Source organism: Cucumis melo, chromosome 4, assembly GCF_025177605.1.
Source record: "Cucumis melo cultivar AY chromosome 4, USDA_Cmelo_AY_1.0, whole genome shotgun sequence".
In the NCBI taxonomy this organism is placed as follows: Eukaryota; Viridiplantae; Streptophyta; class Magnoliopsida; order Cucurbitales; family Cucurbitaceae; genus Cucumis; species Cucumis melo.
Genome location: NC_066860.1, coordinates 15,624,980 through 15,644,294, shown reverse-complemented (window position 1 = coordinate 15,644,294; position 19,315 = coordinate 15,624,980). Strand labels below are relative to the sequence as shown.

General features: G+C 28.5%; 2 protein-coding genes across 2 annotated transcripts; one reads left to right on the top strand and one right to left on the bottom strand.

Moving 5' to 3' along the window:
• The first annotated feature begins 6,634 nt into the window (after positions 1-6,634).
• LOC103489957 (protein JINGUBANG-like) lies at positions 6,635-8,857 on the top strand. Its single transcript, XM_008449309.3, has 3 exons — positions 6,635-7,229; positions 7,428-7,773; positions 8,218-8,857. Exons 1-3 carry the CDS (start codon positions 6,635-6,637, stop codon positions 8,612-8,614), a joined length of 1,338 nt encoding a protein of 445 aa, XP_008447531.2. The 3' UTR covers positions 8,615-8,857.
• Positions 8,858-14,935: 6,078 nt separating this feature from the next.
• LOC103489956 (protein JINGUBANG-like) lies at positions 14,936-18,731 on the bottom strand. Its single transcript, XM_008449308.3, has 2 exons — positions 18,120-18,731; positions 14,936-15,637 (listed from the first exon to the last, which is right to left on the bottom strand). Exons 1-2 carry the CDS (start codon positions 18,729-18,731, stop codon positions 14,936-14,938), a joined length of 1,314 nt encoding a protein of 437 aa, XP_008447530.2.
• Between the last annotated feature and the right edge of the window lie 584 nt (positions 18,732-19,315).

Genomic DNA, 19,315 nt, shown 5'->3' with positions numbered 1-19,315 from the left:
TAAAATTTTACCTTTTTAATTTTGATTTTTTATTATTGATTAATATTTAATTATTCATTTAAAAGATTATGTTGTTGTAAATAAAATAATTTTCACTAGTATATAAAATTTTTAGCTTAAATTGATATCATATCATTGTTGGTACTAAATTTTTTTACATTTTAATCCATATTTTTATTATATCCTAAAATAATTTATGAAATAAGAAAAATAAGCAAAAAAAAAAAAAAAAACTAGCGTAAATATAATGTAAATAATAAATGTATTAAGTGTAAAATTGTTATTTATTAATTTTAAAATATTTTTTATTTTCTTGTTTTGTTTCTCAAACTCCTCACTAACGACAACCGCTAGAGTTTTGGTGTTGTATATTTTTTTTTGGCTAAATGATAAAAAAAATGCCCCTAAACTTTGTGGTATGGGTTAAAAATACATTAAACTTCTAAAATTGTTCGCTTTCAAAAAGGTTTTAAATATACCCTTATCGTCAGTTTTGGATAAAAATCTTTGAAGTTTTATTTAAAAAATATCTGTGATTGAAAATTTTCATAATTACCATTTAATTTTAAAAAATTCAAAAAAAAAATTCTCATCAATCCAATTTTTACGCCGAATTTCCTAGTATCCAAAATTTTAACTTAAAACCATAGTTTTAAATTTTCATCCATATATTGATATTTTCACATTTTCATGGGTTTGATATCCGTAAAAGGGGTGAATTAATATTTTCATTACATCGTAAAAAAATTCACAAATTACAAAAAATAAACATCAATATTGTTAGATTTTATGTCCCTAAAACTTGTAGATAGTAAATGTAATACGTTGTTCGTCATTAATAAATTGTTATTTTTATAATTTCAATAAAGTGTTATTGATTATTAGTTTTGTTTTAAACTAACATTTTAAGATGTTTGATGAGTCTTGAAGTAGAGATATATAGGGATCAATGTTCGATATCCAGTTTAAAGGGTCTATAGTATAGAGAAAATGTTGATACCTTACTTCGGTAATACTATGGATAAGACCCACTTTGTATTTGATACAAATGCAATGATCCAACGTGTCGTGTAGGTGACATGCGAGTGATGATATTTTATACAATGAGTTTGCATAAGATCGAACACGAAAAAGTAACCACTAGATATAACTTCGTTAACTAATTAGAATAACCTAGGTAACTTTGTTTCAATCTTGAGTGTATTATGAACTCTTGTTCGTTCACAAGAGATTGCCCTTTGATTTGCACGGGTGAGAGTGGCCAATTTATCGACTCAATATGCTTATCATTTTGGGGACAAGACTGAGTGAGAAGTTAGGAACAAAATCACATAAGATATATGGAATTCACTCATTACTAACTTTATGGTTAAGTAGATGAGTGTTTCATTAAATAGTATATCTGAGACTTGAATAAAGGGTATTATCCTCTCAAATGGCACAAAAGGGGTTGTTGTTTATTGGTTGGATTATAAAGATGTTGTTCATTAGATGAATACTAATATTTAAGGATCACAAGTAACACAGGGTAAACCAATAATTTGGCTCAACTGGTGTTATGAATACTTGTGAGGGACTAGCTTATTATTATTGGTATATCCGTGGACATATAAATATATCTACAGTGAGAAGTATTCAGCTTTGAGCCTATAGTGGAGTGTACACACGACTAACGAATATTGATTAATGTGGTTAATGTGTTTAGCGAAGTAATCTCAAATCATTGTAGCTTCTGATTTGTAGGTCAGTTAGGTCTTCTTCCTAGCTTGTAACGAGTAATGAGGTTAACATATATTTGATGTAATTTGAAATGTTCAAGTTTACTTAATTAGTGATATATTATACTATAAAGTTTATGTTTTATTCAAATTTTATTATATAAATTTAGTTTCAGATTTGATTCAAAATTAATTTTCGAGAGAATAAAATATTTCAATGAGTTCAAATACTAATTTAACGTGAACGACATATATTAAAACTATAGGTTAAAATTCAATGCATGTACGATACATATTAAAACTATAGGTTATGAGAGAAATTTATATATGAATATGAATCATATTTGGATTAAATTAAATATAAGATATTTAATTCAGTAATTGGATAATTAATATTGGTAGTATAGTTTAATTTTATTTAATTAAATTTGATTAAATTGAATTAATTAAATTAAAACTATAGGTTATGAGAAGGATATTTAATTAAATACGATTTAAATGATTTATTAATTAAATATAATTTAATTAATTTTTATTTTAATATTAAATTAAATTAAATTCATGGGAGTTAGTAAGGGAAGTGCGATGCTACACATCTGCTCCAATCTCTCATCTTTTTCTTCATGTGAAGAAAAGGGAAGTATGTAAGAGGGAGATGAGCGTTTCTAACAAATAAATAAATAAATACAAGTTAAAACACTTTGCGTTATCTCTCAAAAGAAAAAAAAGATTGTTTCTGTATTTTTCCCAAAAATTCAGTCAAGGTTCTCACAAACCTTATCTCGAATTACTTAGATAATAGAAAAGACTCCAAGTGGTGGTATTCTTCAATTTGAAGTTTTGTAGAATTCTAAGATGACATCGAACATAAGTTTCCTTATCTTTACGATTCTAATTCTAATTTTTTTTATCAAGCATGCTTAGTCATTATTTATTTTACAGTAAAGTTTGTTTTGTATGTATAATTATCAATGTACGAGTATTTCTAATTTCTTAATTAAATTGAGTTTAAGGTTTTAGTAAATTCTTCTCTTTAGAAGTGCTCTAATCCCTTCGAAACTACTATGTCAGAAAGTCTGCTTCTCCCTTACCTAAACTTTATACCCATCCTCATTATCATCTCTCTCTTTTGTTTTTTCAATTCCATTATTTGAAATCACTTTTGCAGTCAACTAGCTCATGCAGTTCATTGTGGAACTATGAAAGATGTTGGAAATGACTTATGGGCTTTGGCCAAAATAGCAAAGTAAAACAAAATTGTCCCACATTGCTAAACCTTGAAGTGGGAAGAGGATATATAATCTCAAAGATTCAAAGAAGATTTCAAACTAAGTAAGTGGTGATAGTATAACTCTGTTCCACATGCACGCTGCTGCCATCGTCTAGTTCGGGTGGTAGGGCTATAATGGTAAAAGTAGTCAAATAACTTATGCTCGGTTTAACTTATTTTTTACTTTGTTTGAGTAATTTAGGGTAGTACCTGGCTTTTTTTTTAAATAAATTTTTTTTGAATAAAGTTGTTAAGATTTGAAATATATATTTTCCCTTCCATTTTCCTCCCCATATTTTTCTCTTTTCATGTTTTGTGTATATTATTTTCGACCTCTCTTTCCTGTTTTGTGTATATTTTTTTTATAATATTATAAAATATTTAGAATCCAGAAAATTTATATACATGAGATGCTATATATAGTAATTAAATACACTAAAAAATGTTTAAAAAATATTAATAGTTCTAAAATTAATTAATTTAATATGTATCACATTTGTTCCCTACGAATTTTCATGTTTTGAAATCGATCCATGATAAGTTTATTATCTAACTTATCCAATAAATCTTTGAGCTATAAGATAATCACATAGATTAAAAAATATTAAAATAAAAAGATTAAAAAGAATTTGAACTTAACTGTGAATTGATATGATTGATGAATGAAAAAAATTATCTTGTAGCCTTTAATTCTGAAATAAAATAAAATAAATATATCCATAAGTAATGTAAATGTGAATTTAGAAGTTGCATATAAAAAGAAAGAATAATATCTTTTTCATGGAATATTGTTGAACAGTTAGATCCGACCTTGTTGCATTTTTTTCTAAATATTTGTTAGATAACAAATGATGACTAGGAAATAAGTTAGGGTTTTATCTTATATAGTTAGGTTTTTTTTTCCTCTTTTTAAAAAAATTATATTCCTTTTATGACATTATTGAAATTTGAGAATAAAATTGACATTTAGAGTTTTTGGAAAAATAAAATTATTGAAATTTGGAAAGAAAATTAGTATTTGAGAAAAAGGAAATTATTGAAATTTTGGAAGAAGTTTGATATTTGGGGAAAGAAAATTATTGATGTATAGAATAAAATCTATTTTGTGAAACTAACTGCAAGATGAAAGACTTGAAACCTATGACTTAATATAGTTACAAAATGAGAGCACAACCACCATGCTACAACCATACTTTATATAAAATGCATGAATCATTATTTAATATATATTGAATATGAAATTTTAAAATTAATATTAAAATAAAAAATCGATAATGTGAGGGGGCACATGTCCCATGTGTACATCATTTTAGATGGTAAATTGGTATAGATTAAACGAAATATATCTATTTCTTTTTAACCATTTGTTAATTTTTTTAAAAAAAAATAAATTGAGAGAAAAAAACCCACACGATGTTAAAGCCTCAAAACCCCTTTTGCTTGAAAACGGTCATTGTTTTATTTTGAGAAGTGTTGAAGACACCCATTGTTTATTTTTTGAGAAGTTTTTTAGATTCTATCATTCATCTCCAAGATTTTGTTCGTCCTTCACGGTTTTTCTCTTCGTAGATTTTGACTATATGATTTCTTCCTTCACCGTGAAAATTTCAAACAAACGAACAAAGAAAAGTTTTACGACTTCATGGATTTTAGTTGGAGGAATTTTTCCTCCACCGGGAGGGTTTCTAATGAACAAACAGCAGAAAACTTCAGGCCTTCATGGATTTTGAGGGTTTTTTTTCTTTGGAATATATAGGTTGAAGGTGGAGAAGCTAGAGGGTTTCTTCTTGGTTTATTGGGTATATTAATTACTTACCTTGTAGTATTTTATATTATAGTGTATTTTAGGTGAGTTTTTAATTTAGTGAGGCTTTATTTGAATGTTGGGTTTTTAGTTTAAATGAGGTTATTTTTGTCAATTAATTATATTATTCATTTTTAATTAATTTTTAAAATTTACCATTTGTATATTTTTTTTTCGCTATTTATCCAAACTAAAATATTTATTTTTCTATTTATCTAGTTGCCCACGTATATGAGCGAGAACCAAAAAAGATCTAACCATATTTAAAAACTTAAAACTATAATCTTTCCCAGTGGTTTTAAAATTAATTAAGATAAACAAATTAATCATAAAACAAAATTAAATGACATATCTGTTCCGCCAATTTCCATTTTTTCAAAAATTGATCGTTAATTATGTACAGACAATGGTTGATTAAGGAACCAAATCATTTTGTGAGAGGTTAGCTCAAATCCCGAGTTGAAGATTTAGGTTTGAATGTCTCATCCCCTTATTTGCATAAAAAAGAAAAGAACAAAAGTAATATAAAGATTTGAGATTAATTTGTGAGAGTGGAAATATAATGTAAATGCATGTGTCCAACTTAATTGAAATATTTGAATACGCATCCCTACCATATTACATTCTTTTATTCGTAAGAAAAGTAAAAGAAAAGGCAAACTTCTTGGAGAAAAAAAAAAAAGTTAGATCAACCATAATTCAAACTCACGTTTATCCTTACTAACATTTAATACATTGATTGCATGTCTTATTTCGATCGTCTGTATCCCTTGGGACATATAGACATGGTCGCTTGTCTCAAAATTGAATTGAATTATTAATTTCTTTTCTTTTTTTTTTTTCAAAAAATCCAAACATACGATTATAAATATAAAAAATTAGTAAAATAAAAGCTTAGCACGTCAAATTTGAAGTTTCTCAGGAGGTGTTTATGTTTGTTATTCTAAATTAAATAAAGATTAGATTTTCTTTTTTCATTTCGAGTCTATTTTATTTAGAGTTTAAAAGGAAACATAACAAACACATTACTTATTCAATTACATAAACTAAAAAGAAAAATGACTTCTCTTTTTTGTTGGTCAACCTATATTTTTATTAAATATGTATTAAATAATTTAAAAAGAGTTGAAAAATCAAATAGGTATAAAATAAAAATAGTTCGATATTAAATATGAAAGAAAGTATTTTTTTTTTTTTGGATCCACTACTCAATTAGTCAAGGTCCAAAGACAAGCCATATTGAGGTTGAGGAACACTTGATCTACCCAAAATAGATTTTTAAGTATATTTTAATCAGTTTTACAAAAAGTATCTAAATAAAAATGAGTATTTTGAAAACAATTTTATCTTTAAATTCATCAAAACGAACCTGTTTACTTTATAATTTTGGAACCTATATATTTTATTTAAAGTTTAAAAGAGAACATAGCCAAACATGCTATTTATTGAATTACATAAACTAAAAAGAAAAACGACCTTATTATCTTTTTTTGTTATTTATTCTTCATTTGTGAATACATATCTATCATAAATAAATAGGTATCAAGTCTATATACATAATTTTTGTAGTACGATGGAGAATATCATACTCTTCTCTTATACAATATAAATTTATTTACATAAATATTTGTGGACCCTACACTAACGCCAATGGATTCCATCATTTTTCATATAACAATGTTGTAAAAAAATTTGTATGTCTATTTTGAAAATCAACAATTTTACACCTGTTTTTCAGTTTGTTCTTAAATTTGTAATTTAAACGAAAAAACGTAAGAAAGATCATCAAATTTCAAACTCCCATTAGAGCTTCCACCTTTGATCTTCCTTTCTCGATCCGCCATGGAATTCCACCTCCAACAAACCGATCTCTGGACTTCCATGGAAGAACAAACAAAAAGCATCGACTTACCACAAAACACCGCCGTATTACCCGACCCCATTCACTTTCCTAATTCTCCATCCAGGCCCTCCGCGGCATCCGTCCCAGCTCCATGGGCCATGTCCCCAGCACCTCCACCTTCGACAAACCATCAACATTTCGTTTACCACTGCATAGCGTCGCTCCACCGGCCTGACGGCAACATACTGTCGATTGCAATGACAAAGGAGTTTATATTCGCGGGGTCGGAGAGTGGGCGGATTGAGTCGTGGAAGCTGCCGGAGTGCACCGGAGTTGGGTTTATAAAGGCTAGGTCCGGTGAAGTTGGGGCAATGTTCGGGAGTGGGAGGATGGTGGTTAGTTGTCATGGGGATTATAGAGTTCGGATTTGGGAAGTGAAAATGGGAAATAAGAGATTGAAAGCAAAAAAGATTTCAACTTTGCCATCAAAACGCTCTTTTTTGGTGGTGAGAAAGAGTAGCCGGCGGCTGCAATATCATACTGATTGTATTTCTTGCCTGGCTTACAATGATGCTGATAAGCTTCTCTATACTGGTAACTATATTTCATTGGTATATCCTGTGTTTGATAATTATTTTCATTTTTTTGTTTTTGTTTTTCTGTTTTTACCTTAAAATTTTTTAAAAATAAGAAATAAAACAGTTAACAAATGGGGTAGGGAAGTTTGAAAGATTAAGGTGGATGGAAGGTAAAATTTAATTTGGTTGGTTTGGTTTTGATTTATTGAAAAAGGTTCGTGGGATAGCACAGTGAAAGCATGGAAGATCTCAGAAAATCGATGTGTAGATTCATTTGTTGCCCATGAAGGCCATGTAAATGCAATCCTCATAAATCAAGAAGATGGCTGTGTTTTCACTTGCTCTTCTGATGGCTCTGTCAAGATTTGGAGAAGGGTTTTCGGAGAAAGCTCTCATATTTTAACCATGATTCTCAAGTTCCAACTCTCTCCGGTCAACGCCCTCGCTCTAAGCCTCTCATCCTTCTCCTCGTCATCGTCGCTGAAACCCTACAACTTTCTCTACTCTGGTTCTTCGGACGGCCTCATCAACTTCTGGGAGAAGGAGAGCTCCTCGAGTAGGTACGGTTAAATCACCATTCACCACTCAACTTAATTAAGATTATTCCATACAACATATTATTGATAATCCTCTCTAAAAAAACTTATAAACACTATTTTCAATCCGTTTTTATATATATATATTTAACTTAGGTCAAAACTTGAAAATCTAAAAACAACATTTTTTATCCGCTAAATTATTCTTAATTATTAAAAATATTTTATTAAGAAATGTCAGATATATTGAGAATAAGGATCAAACACAAGTTTAAGAATTTATTTAGAATGCAATTAAATAAACTAACATAAAACTCGAAATTAAAAAATTAAAATGAAATAAGCACATAAATTGAAAAAACAAAGTTAGGCTTTGTCAAGATTGTACCTATGTTTATGTATTAGATAATTAGGGTGTAATAAAAATAATGAAAAGAGGAAAATAAACAACCTATTATGTTGACATAGGTACAACCATGGAGGGTTCTTACAAGGTCATCACTTTGGAGTTCTATGCTTAGTAACAGTGAAAGATTTGATTCTGAGTGGTTCTGAAGACACGACCATAAGGGTTTGGAGAAGAGAAGAAATAGGGAATAATGAGTTTGTTCATTCGTGCATTTCAGTGATCGAGGGCCACCACGGACCAGTACGGTGCTTGGCGGCGGCGACCGAGATGGATAATATGGGGAATATGTTGGTTTGCAGTGGTAGTTTGGATCAGACATTCAAGGTATGGAGACTCAAGCTTTTTGCTCCACAGTTGAAGAAGGAGATTGTTGAAATATGTGGGAATCATAACCCTGTTCTTTCTCCTTCTTGGGTGGAGAAGAGGAAGCTTCAAGGGGATGATTATTATTATTAGTATCTAATTTTATTAATTATCGCCTCTTTAATTAATTACTTCAAATCATATATAGGTAGGAAAATAATGGAAATTATAATAATTTTAAGAGATTGTTTGAATCATTATTTATTGATTTCGAAGGAAATTTCAAAAAATGGATATCGATGGAAATTTCAAAAAATGTTATAGAATCGATGGAAATGGATAAAATATGTTATAATTAGTTAATGAAAATTTAATTATGACTTATTTAGACTATAATTGTCCTTTTTTTTTTTTTTTATCTATCATTCCTATAAATTAAGTCAATATTTAAGTTAAGTCAATATTTAAGTGTCCATTATATATGCGTAAATGTTTGACTTTTTTTAAAAAAATAGAAAAACAGTTGTATAAAATTTAGATTTCTTTTAAAAAAACTGAAATGATTGTGAAAGTTATGAAACTTTAAAATATAATAATAAAAAAAAAAAAAAACTCATCAGTTTAATGATTTATCTTTTGTCCAAAATGACATTTGACATGAAACTATAGAAATTGGGTGTATATTATGGATCATAAATTTGAAAGGCTTGAGCTAAGCTAAGTAAATAGCTAAAAAAAAATAAATAAAATAAAATCTCGAAATTTCAACCAAACAGAGGAAGAACAAAATAAAATAACTCCCGAAATTTGAGAAGAAATCTCAATATTTTTGTTGAAATTCAGGAAAAAAACAGAAATTTTCCTTATCTACATTGTATTTCCAGCCCCTTAAAATCTCGAATTTTTTTTCTTCGAAAATTTCAAACCATATGATCACTGTCCACTACCTGCTTTTTTAATTCTAAAATCAGTTAATTCTTTTTAGATTTTGGTTTATTGGTAATAAAAATTTTACATAACCTAATTTCTTAAAGTTTTACATGAAAATGATGTGAGAACTTAAAACGAGTATATACTAATTTAGCAGTCATTTACTCTAGAGGTTAGGCTAAGATTTTGGGAGAAAAAAAAATTAGGACGAGTTAAAAATTGTTGAGATATTGAGAATTTCATGTTGAAAAAATAGTATGACATTCCATCCCCAAACCAATTGCAATGGTAGAATTAGTCCATCTATCTTATAAGGAGTGTGAATCTACTTCGTTTTTTCAACGTCAAATTTCCAACATTCAAGATAGTACTTCTTTGAGTTCATCAATCTTTAACGGAATATTAGCTCGTTTAGATCTAATCAGCTTTGATACCATAAAAATGACTAAGAAGACACTAATGAAGAAATGATTTTTGCTTGATTTTTCCATACAGAGAATATATATGGTAAAAGTTGCAATATGGAGGAGATTATGAGCAAACATGGTGGTTGAGAATATTGGAATATCCTCTCGTTGGGGGTAAATGGGTTGGGTTGGGAGACATTCTCAACTCAACCTATATTTTCGGATTGGTTGGGTTGTATTTTTTTTTTCATTTTTAAATTCTAATATTTGTAAGGTACAAAATTGTTGTATATTCAAAGTTTCAAACATACGTATAAGTATATATTATATTAATTCGAGTTGGGTTAGATTCAGTTGACCTGAATTTTTCAACCTTCCAACTCGAGATCCAACAATGCAACCCAAAAAAAATCAAAATTTTCAATGCAACTCAACCTACCGTTTAAATTAATCCAACTCAACCCATATAATATGGGTTGGGTAGTCCGAGTTGTCGGGTGTAAAGGTTATTCTTATACCCATACCTCTTATAGAAATTTTTAAAGGGATGGACCGAATTTTTATATTTTAACTAACTTTATATATAAATATATTATGAAAACAATTATTGTAATAATAAAACATTTGAAAATATTTAAAAAAATCTAACAAAATTTTATATTATTTATGGATATCATCTACCATCGATAATATGAAACTTTTGCTATATTTTACATATATTTTAATTCATTATGCTATATTTAAAAATGATTCTATATTATTAAATATAGATTAAAAAAATATTTCATTGGTTTATTCCCAATTTTCATAAAAATGACAAATTAGTACTCAAATTTTAATTGGTAATAATCTTTTAACTTTTAAATTTGCAACACTTTAGTATTTTGAATTTTCAAATTTGTAACAATTTAATTCCACGTAAAAATAAACTAATTCTATGTATCATTTATGGATAACAATTTAATATTTTGTCTTCAGAATTTATACTATTTGATTTAGCTAGGGTTTTTTTCAAAAATAGAAAAATTTAACAAACTATTTCTACTCTATAGAACATAACCACGTACAAAAAATTTACACTTGATTTTTCTACGAAGTGTAAATATTTTGTCAAATGTTATATTTTTTTTTATAATTCCCCTTTAATTTAAAAAAGAAGAATGTATTTTTCAAATATAACAAAATGAACAAGAATATTTATAAAATATAGCAAAATCTTAAAATCTATTAATGGTAGCTAGATTCTAATATTAGTATTTGTCATGCATTGCTAGATTATAAAGTTGTGTTACATCTATAAATTTTCAACGGGTTTGTCATTTACGATAATTTTTCTTAAAAAATAAATCTATCAAGCACATATATACTAAGCTTCATGAATTAAGAATATATATATATATATATATATATATATATATATATATAACGGATCTAAATATTGTCTATCAAATAAGTCTATAATTTACTACACTAGTTATTGTTAGAGACAATAATCCTCCACAACTATATGATATTGTCTACTCTAGGTATCACTCTCTTATGACTTATTTGCCATGGTTTGACACTGTTGGAGATAGTTTTATTATCACCATGTATACATATATAATATATCTGTTTCTCTTATCTAAACAATGTGAAAAGACTTTGATCGAATCACAACAACAATCCAAAACTTGGTGGAAAATGTATATCCTGATTTTGGTCTTCCATATATTGATTAAACTGAACTCTCCTTTAGCAACTATGTTTCGATTGAAGGAAGGGATGAGGTAGTTTAGAGCATTAAAGATTTTAAGTCAAGGTTGTCTTCATTTTTTCCTTCCATTATTTCTGAAAAGACACAACAAGGGAAGTTAATTAATACCTTCGTGCATACACCCTCTTCAAGTTTCTCCATTGTTTCCTAGTAAATACAAGAACTATAATGACCATGGCCAAAGCTAGAATTTAAGACCTATAGTATAGTCCCATTTACCTATTATTAATGACAAATGTGAATGAAACAGTTCAAGTGAGTTCGATATAAAGTACGTATTATTAATTTTGAACGCAGGGAAGATTTCTTTTTTTTTTTTTCTTCTGTATTATAAAAAAGTCTGAAAAAAAAATGAAACCAAAATAAGAATCAGATCAATAGTATAACTAAATTTAAAATGGCTTTTCATAATTGGGGTGAAAAAAGCTTGCTTTATGATTGTGGAAGAATATTCTTTTCAAATAAATGTACTGTGTAAAACAAATATAGTTTAAATGATATTTAAATGAAATTTCTGTAGTTTAAATGATGGATTAAATATAAGATGATAATTGGTGTCTATTGAAGCCACTCTAATTAAATAATGAAATGTTCAAATTTCGTAACTTTTCAAAAGACCACCTTAGAAGTTACAATTTTATGTTTTTGTTTTTTTTTTTTTTTTTGATTAATTCTAAAAATAATGTAGTTGTTTAAGAGAGTTGACAAAAATACTGGTGTGAAAACATGATGCCACGTCTCACTTGTTTACCGTCGGAGGGTGTCCACGATTTCTATATAAGATATATAAATTTGGTTACCATTTAAGTTTTAAAGATATTATTAGTTTAGTGATTTTTATCCGTCAACGCAGTGGATATCTCATCTTACATCTTGGTACGATATTTAGTTTGTTTGTTTGTCTTTTTTTTTTCTTTTTCTTTTTTTGGTAAACATATGTTGTTTTGACTTATAAATATATATTCTAAAATATAATTTGATTATAATTTTTATGATCACGTAGTTTACTACGTATTTTCAATGTTTTATAAACATAAAAAGAATTTAAAGTACTTCGTACGCAATATTAGAGTTTAAACTTAAAAATTATATAAACTATATATTAAAAAAAAAGACAATTTAGTTAAAAAAATGAAAAATAAAAAAATAATAAATTGCAAAAAAAAAAAAAAATTAAGAAAATGTTAAAAGCGAAAGATTTTGATCTGGTCCATGACCTCCTTTCTCTAATATGGTAGTAAGGGTAAGACATGACACCATGTAGATCGAAATTGTGAACCATCTATTTTTGTCAAATTTTTTTCTTCTCTACTATTTTTGTCAGTTGTTTATTAAAAATAATATTGTTTTTTGAAATTACTCAATATGTAATAATGGTATTTTTTTTGGTATGTTAGTTATTTTGATCTCAATATATCTACATTTTCATTGATTTGACGTGACATCAACTGTTAATCAACATTTTTATTGTACAATAATAAAAAAAATCAATGCACCACAAAAAAAAAAGAAAAAAAAAAGAAAAAAGAAAAACAACAGCAGAAAAGTTATACTAATGTGAACCTAATATATGAATCAACATATTTATAAAATGTAGTAAATTTCATATTTTTGATATATTTTATATTTTATCAATGATTAAATTATTGATGTCTATATTGATGTTAAAATGTTTATTACAATAGGATATGAAGTTTTATTATATTTTATAAATATTAGTTATTTACAATAATTTTAAAAGATTATATATTTTGAGAAATAATAATCATTTTTATCATTTTATTGATATTTTTGGATATTTTAGACCTTGTGAACTGTTCATTTTCCAAATACATAAAGGACTGCCCATTCATTTCCTTTTTGTTTCCTTTAGCAAATTTTGATTTGACACTTCATATTCTTTTGTATAAAGTTTATATTGAATAGTCAAAATCAAATCGCTATAGGGGGACACAACAACATGAAAGTGTTAATTTGGACGTTAACTTTAAAAACAAAAGTTGTTTCTAAAATCAAAACTCCTAAATTCATTAATTTTAGTATAACTTAACCTTACAAAATTTAGTCTTCAGCTTGGAATTTTATGTTTATTCAAACATTTGAAACGTTGAAAATTATAAAGTTAGTAGAAAAGTTATTTGAAAGACGCCTATTGACATCTACAAATTTGAAGATAACTGGGTATTACATTTTAATAAGAATGGAGTGTACTTAATTCATGGTCATTATTATGTTACGTTTCTCTTATTTAATGCTCTTGTATCTTCAATTGTAAGTAGGTGGAAGGTTTGGTAGTACAAGATATAGAGATTTCAAAAATTTCTTAAAAAATTAATCACCTTTAATTTTGTGGTGGGCTTTTCACTATTGTTTGTCGTTGGTTCTAGTCTTTATCAACGTTACATGGATGTATCAGATATGTGCCTTGTATGCGTGGCTTCTATTGAATCTATGTTCATGACTATTTTTTATTGTGTTTGGGACAAAAAATGTGGAGGAATATGATTCTTGCATGGTCTCAAAGTGAGTTGGGTTAAAGACGTGGATGTGGACTCAACAGTTTCTTCTGTTTATTTTCGAGTAATTTTGATTTAGCCTATGCAGGGGCTGGTCTACGTGGAATGATCGAATAAGCTTGCATATAAGGAACCCATTATGTTAGTTACTTTCTGTTGTGATTGGCTCAAAGATTATCTGAGGGCTTTTTCATATTTTGTGCACCCTTGCATGGATGGGGAGCCTTGGAGAGTCGTTGTGTATCACCTTTTGGAAACCAAGACTCTACTGTCATGTTTGTTGATGCTCCCTACAAAGAGAGGGAGGATGGTTCTAGTTATAGTTGTGTGCTTCTGGATGCTTTTGTTTATGTTTCAGTTGCATCTTATGGTTTCAAAAGCTTTTACTATACATTTTGAATGTGCTGAGGCGATACAGTTTTTGAAGGTTTATAATTGGCTCGGCATAACAGAGTTATTGTTTGTACATTTTTTCGGTTATCAAATTCTGATAAACATCTTTAACCATTTTCCTCAACTTTGAGAAATTCAGGAATTATTTTTGGAGATCAGACGTTTGGCTTCATCTTTTTCTTCAACTTCTTAGATCTCTTTATTTATAAAGACTAGAATAGTATTGCACCTGTGTTAGCTAAATGTGATTGCTTTAGAGTCACCTTTACATGACATTCAAAATTTCGAGATTGGTTGAATTGAATGTTGTCAAGTTAATACTATGAATTTTACTAGAATAGTATTGCATGTTGTCAAATCTATTCGACAAGAACAACTTAAGCTCGATCTAAATTATGATCGATAATTAATTAACTAAAGTTAGTTCTTCCTTCTACAAATCAAATTAGCCAGTCTCACTCTGAAATCCCGATTACGTTCCATTTGTCGTGCACGTCACACGCCAAACCTTAAGAACTCCATCAAGGCTTCCGCTACAGATGGTGCAACCTCCGTCACCCTCCTCCACCACCTCTTCCGACCCGGAACCAAAAAACGCCGCCACGCATCTCACCGGCCCCCGATGCCCAATCAAAACTGCCAGACACGTGTGCAACTGACAATCAACCTCATCCCTGGCCCACACGCGACAGGTGGAATCAGCAGAGCCACTCACCACATACTTTCCAACGGTTGCCAAACACATGATCGCATGGGTGTGGCCTTGCAGAGCGCCGCCGTATTGGAGCTGGCCGGAGAACCAGCCTTTGAGCCAGAAGTGGAGGTACCCGTCGCTGCAACCGCCGTAGAGGAGGGTGGAGTTGGTGGCGAGGGTGAGGGTTTTGACCGGAGAGAAGTTGGCTGGGAGGGTTACGACGAGGGAGTGAGGAGGGTGATCGCTACGGGAGAAGTTGCGGCGCCAGACTTTAATGGTAGCGTCGTCGGAGGCGGTGTAGAGAAGGCCGTCGTCGGCAGCGATGATGGCGTTGATTGGCTCGGAATGAGCTTGGATTGTTTCTATACATTTGAAATCGGAGATTCGCCAAACTTTTACGGATTTGTCGAGTGATGATGAGTATAGAATATCGTCGAAAATGTTGATCGCTAGTGAGGTTATTGGACCCATGTGCTTCATCTGAGATCAATAAATTTAAATTTTAGTATAATTTGGACTCTAAATTGAAAGTTTATATGTTGTAGATAATGAGAAAATGTGTGGGATAATTATTATTCCTGTATTTGCTTATCCTATCAAATTGTTCAAACATTTCTTATCAATAGATTTTTTTTTTTTTATATTTTATTTTTTTTCATGCGTAACCAGGGTTCAACCTATAATTATAGGTGTGATATATATAATTATATATATAACATAAAGCACATAAATAAAAGTTTTAACCCTAAAGTTCATGGAAACTTTATTTTAAAAGAAAATATAATTTATTTCCTTCAAACTCACTCTCATAAAATTACATATAATAGCCATACTTTTATATTATAATCATTTGAAAAGGATAAATTTATAAAATGAAATTATTGAATTGACATAAAATTTGTATTATAATATTAGGATTCGAAGCTTGATTCTCCCTATTACCTTTTATTTAAAGAAAAACAAGGATAATATTTAAAAGAATTTTTTTAGGATCGTGAGTTTAATAAATTGTTATAAAGCACTTCTAACTTAAAAAATTTAAACTCTAATATATTTGGTTGGTAAATCAATTTATTTAGACCCCTCATTTGTAACACCCAATTTAATTAAAGTCATTGAATTATTAAATAGGTAATTACAATGGTATGGTAGCAATTTTTTTTAAAAAAAATAATTAACTATATAACAATATTTTTTAAAAAATAAATTAGTAATATAGTAAAGTCAATATTTTTTAAAAAATAAATTAGTAATATAGTAAAGTGATTATAGACTATTATCGCAATAAACTCTTTTGGTTTATCAATGATAGAAAACTATTTGTAACTTAGTCCATCAATGATAAATTTCTATTATTGATAGACTTTGACAGATTTTTTTATATTTATAATTTTTTAAAAATTATTGCTATATACTTAATTATATTGATGTCGTATAAATTCCAACATTGATGTTGTACTCTTTCTACCTCTAATCTTATTTATGTCAATCTTGCAGTTAAAAGAAACGTCATGTACTTCAATATCGTGCATTAGCAATGCAAAAACAAAATCTTATCTAACAATCTAAATCGACAAAGTTTAAATTTTTATTTGATACAACATGATGTTATTATTATTATTAGTTTGTGATTTTAAGTACAAAACCTCTCTATTTTAGAGAGTTTTGAAATAGTTAAAATAATTCCGGACACTTTTATCAATTATTCAAAATCAAAACTGTCATGGTATAAAAATGTTGTTTAGAAATGTAAATTTAAAATATAAAAATTAATTTTTAAATGATTATTAAATACGTGTTTTGAAGTGATTGTTAAAATAATTGTGAAACATATTTCAATCATTCAAAATCAATTGTGATAATAAAAAGTTTAATTAAAAAACGTATAACAAAATATCACAAATACATTTTGGGCTGATTTTGAAAAGTCATTTAAAAACCACTCCATACACATATATTAAAATTTAGTTCAAGTGATTTTAAACCTGGACAAAAAAAGTAGTAATTTGAAAATTATTTTTAAACATATCCTTTTAATTAACATTTGCCAATTTTCTTAGAATTATATTGGTAAGTTTGTTTTATTTTTTGCAAGAGAAATTATTATAAACAATAAAAGATGTTGAAAATATTTTTATAATGTTAGTAAAATTTTGGATTTCTATCAATAATTTAAAATTTTGGATTTCTATCGATAATTTATCTATCAACGTTACTAATAGACGTTGAATCAATATCTATTACAGATAGAGAATTTAAGTTTTTATATCAATTTATAAATATTTTGATTCGTTTTGCTATAATGTGTTTTTTTTTTTTGTTTGTAGAGATGGAAAGTAATAATCTTTAAAAGAATGTAGATCAAAGATAAAAAGTAAAAAAAAAAAAATGAAAAGAACAAGAATGTAGTCAGTAATTTCAAGAAACAATATAATTAAATGCATACATCAATATGTATGTATGTGCATATGTATATGTATATTATATTGACTAGCTCAACTAAAACTGTGTACAATGCAATAATGGTAATAATAGAGAATGAATCAACAATCTGTATTGTATTTCTTTTCAATGGATATATATTGTAATTTTCTTATGAAATATTTATTTGATTCAATAAATCAGTGTGTATTCTACTAATAAATAAATAGATTATTCTACAAATTTGTAAGGTAAACCTCATAAAAGATATTTATATTTAAACAATATGATCTCATGCATCTCTTTATTTATAAAAAGAAATATTCGAAACAGATCATTTGTTTTCAAAAATTAAAAAAAAAAAAAAATAGTATGTTTATGAACAATAATATATCATTTTTTATAAAAAGAAAACAAACTTTTTACAAAAAAAAAAAAAATAAATTAATTTCTCTTTGTTTATTTAAAAAATATGATCTCATAACATCTTTCAATTTGCTAATATATATATAGATGGAAAAAGAAAGAGTGAAGAATTTACCATTTTGTCCTTCCCTGAAATGTAACTTCGAACATAACTTCCGGTGGCCGGAATAGTGGCAAGGCGAGAATGTTTAAGGCCTCTATCCCAACTCCGGCGCCAAACTCGAATCTTACAATCACTATACGCGGCATAAACTTTATCATGAGAAACCTGCAAAGCCACCGCCATGGAAGCCTTTGTTTTAAGCTGCCCACACTCAGTGAAGTCCGGCAGCTTCCAAATCCTAACTAAATTGCTATCAGACGACCCAGTGTACAAAATTTCATTAAACATGGCAATGGATAAGATCTGTCCGTCTTTTTTCAAGACGGACGACACACACCGATGAGAAATCAAGTGGTCGGAGAGCTTAGCCGCAGCGGCGAGGGTCGGGTGGAGAGGGGAGGAGGTAGGGGAGTTGTGGAAGCTTTGAGGGAGAGAAGGGCAGTTATTATTGTTGAGGTGAGGAGGAGTGAAGGGGAATTGGGAAAAGGAAGGTTCTTTGGTGGAAATGCTTCGGAAAAGTCGGTGGCCGGGGGCGGAGGAAGAAGTGGTGGTGCTTTTTCTGGTTTGGTTAATGGAGAAGGAGATGTTTGGAGGAGAGGAATCCGGTGAGTTTAGAGAGGCCATTCTTTTCTCTCTCTTTTTTGTTTGTGTGATGTAATGTGTCGAGAAATTTGTAATGGCAGCATTTTTTCTTTTTTTCTTTTTTGTTTTAAAAGTTGGGATTATTGGGAAATAAGGAGAGGATTAAATGTGGGGGTTTTTTGTTTGTTTGTTTGTTTTGTTGGTCATGTCACTACAAAACGTGCTTAAATTTGCCCCTTCCCTAATTTATCCTTCCCATTCTTTGGGTCTCGTAACAATGGAGAGTTACGTTGAAATCCAGTTTTATTATTTTTCTCAAAATTCAATCGTGAGATGAAGTTAAAAGAATCTTTGTTAAATTCTAATTTTAAATTTCAATTATTAGATTCATTAAAAGAAAAAGAAAAATTAATACTAAACTTAGTGTAATTTAATTAATAAATCAAACTATTAGTCTACTTTTTCTATATTCCAATTACAAGAGATTTCACGTTCAAATCCACTTAAAAATCATTTTTTTTTTAAATCTACATATATAACTCACATAGATAAGAAAGAAAACTTGACATCAAGCTAAGCAACCAAGCCGAACAAAACAAATTTGTTGAATCCAATGTTCATACTTT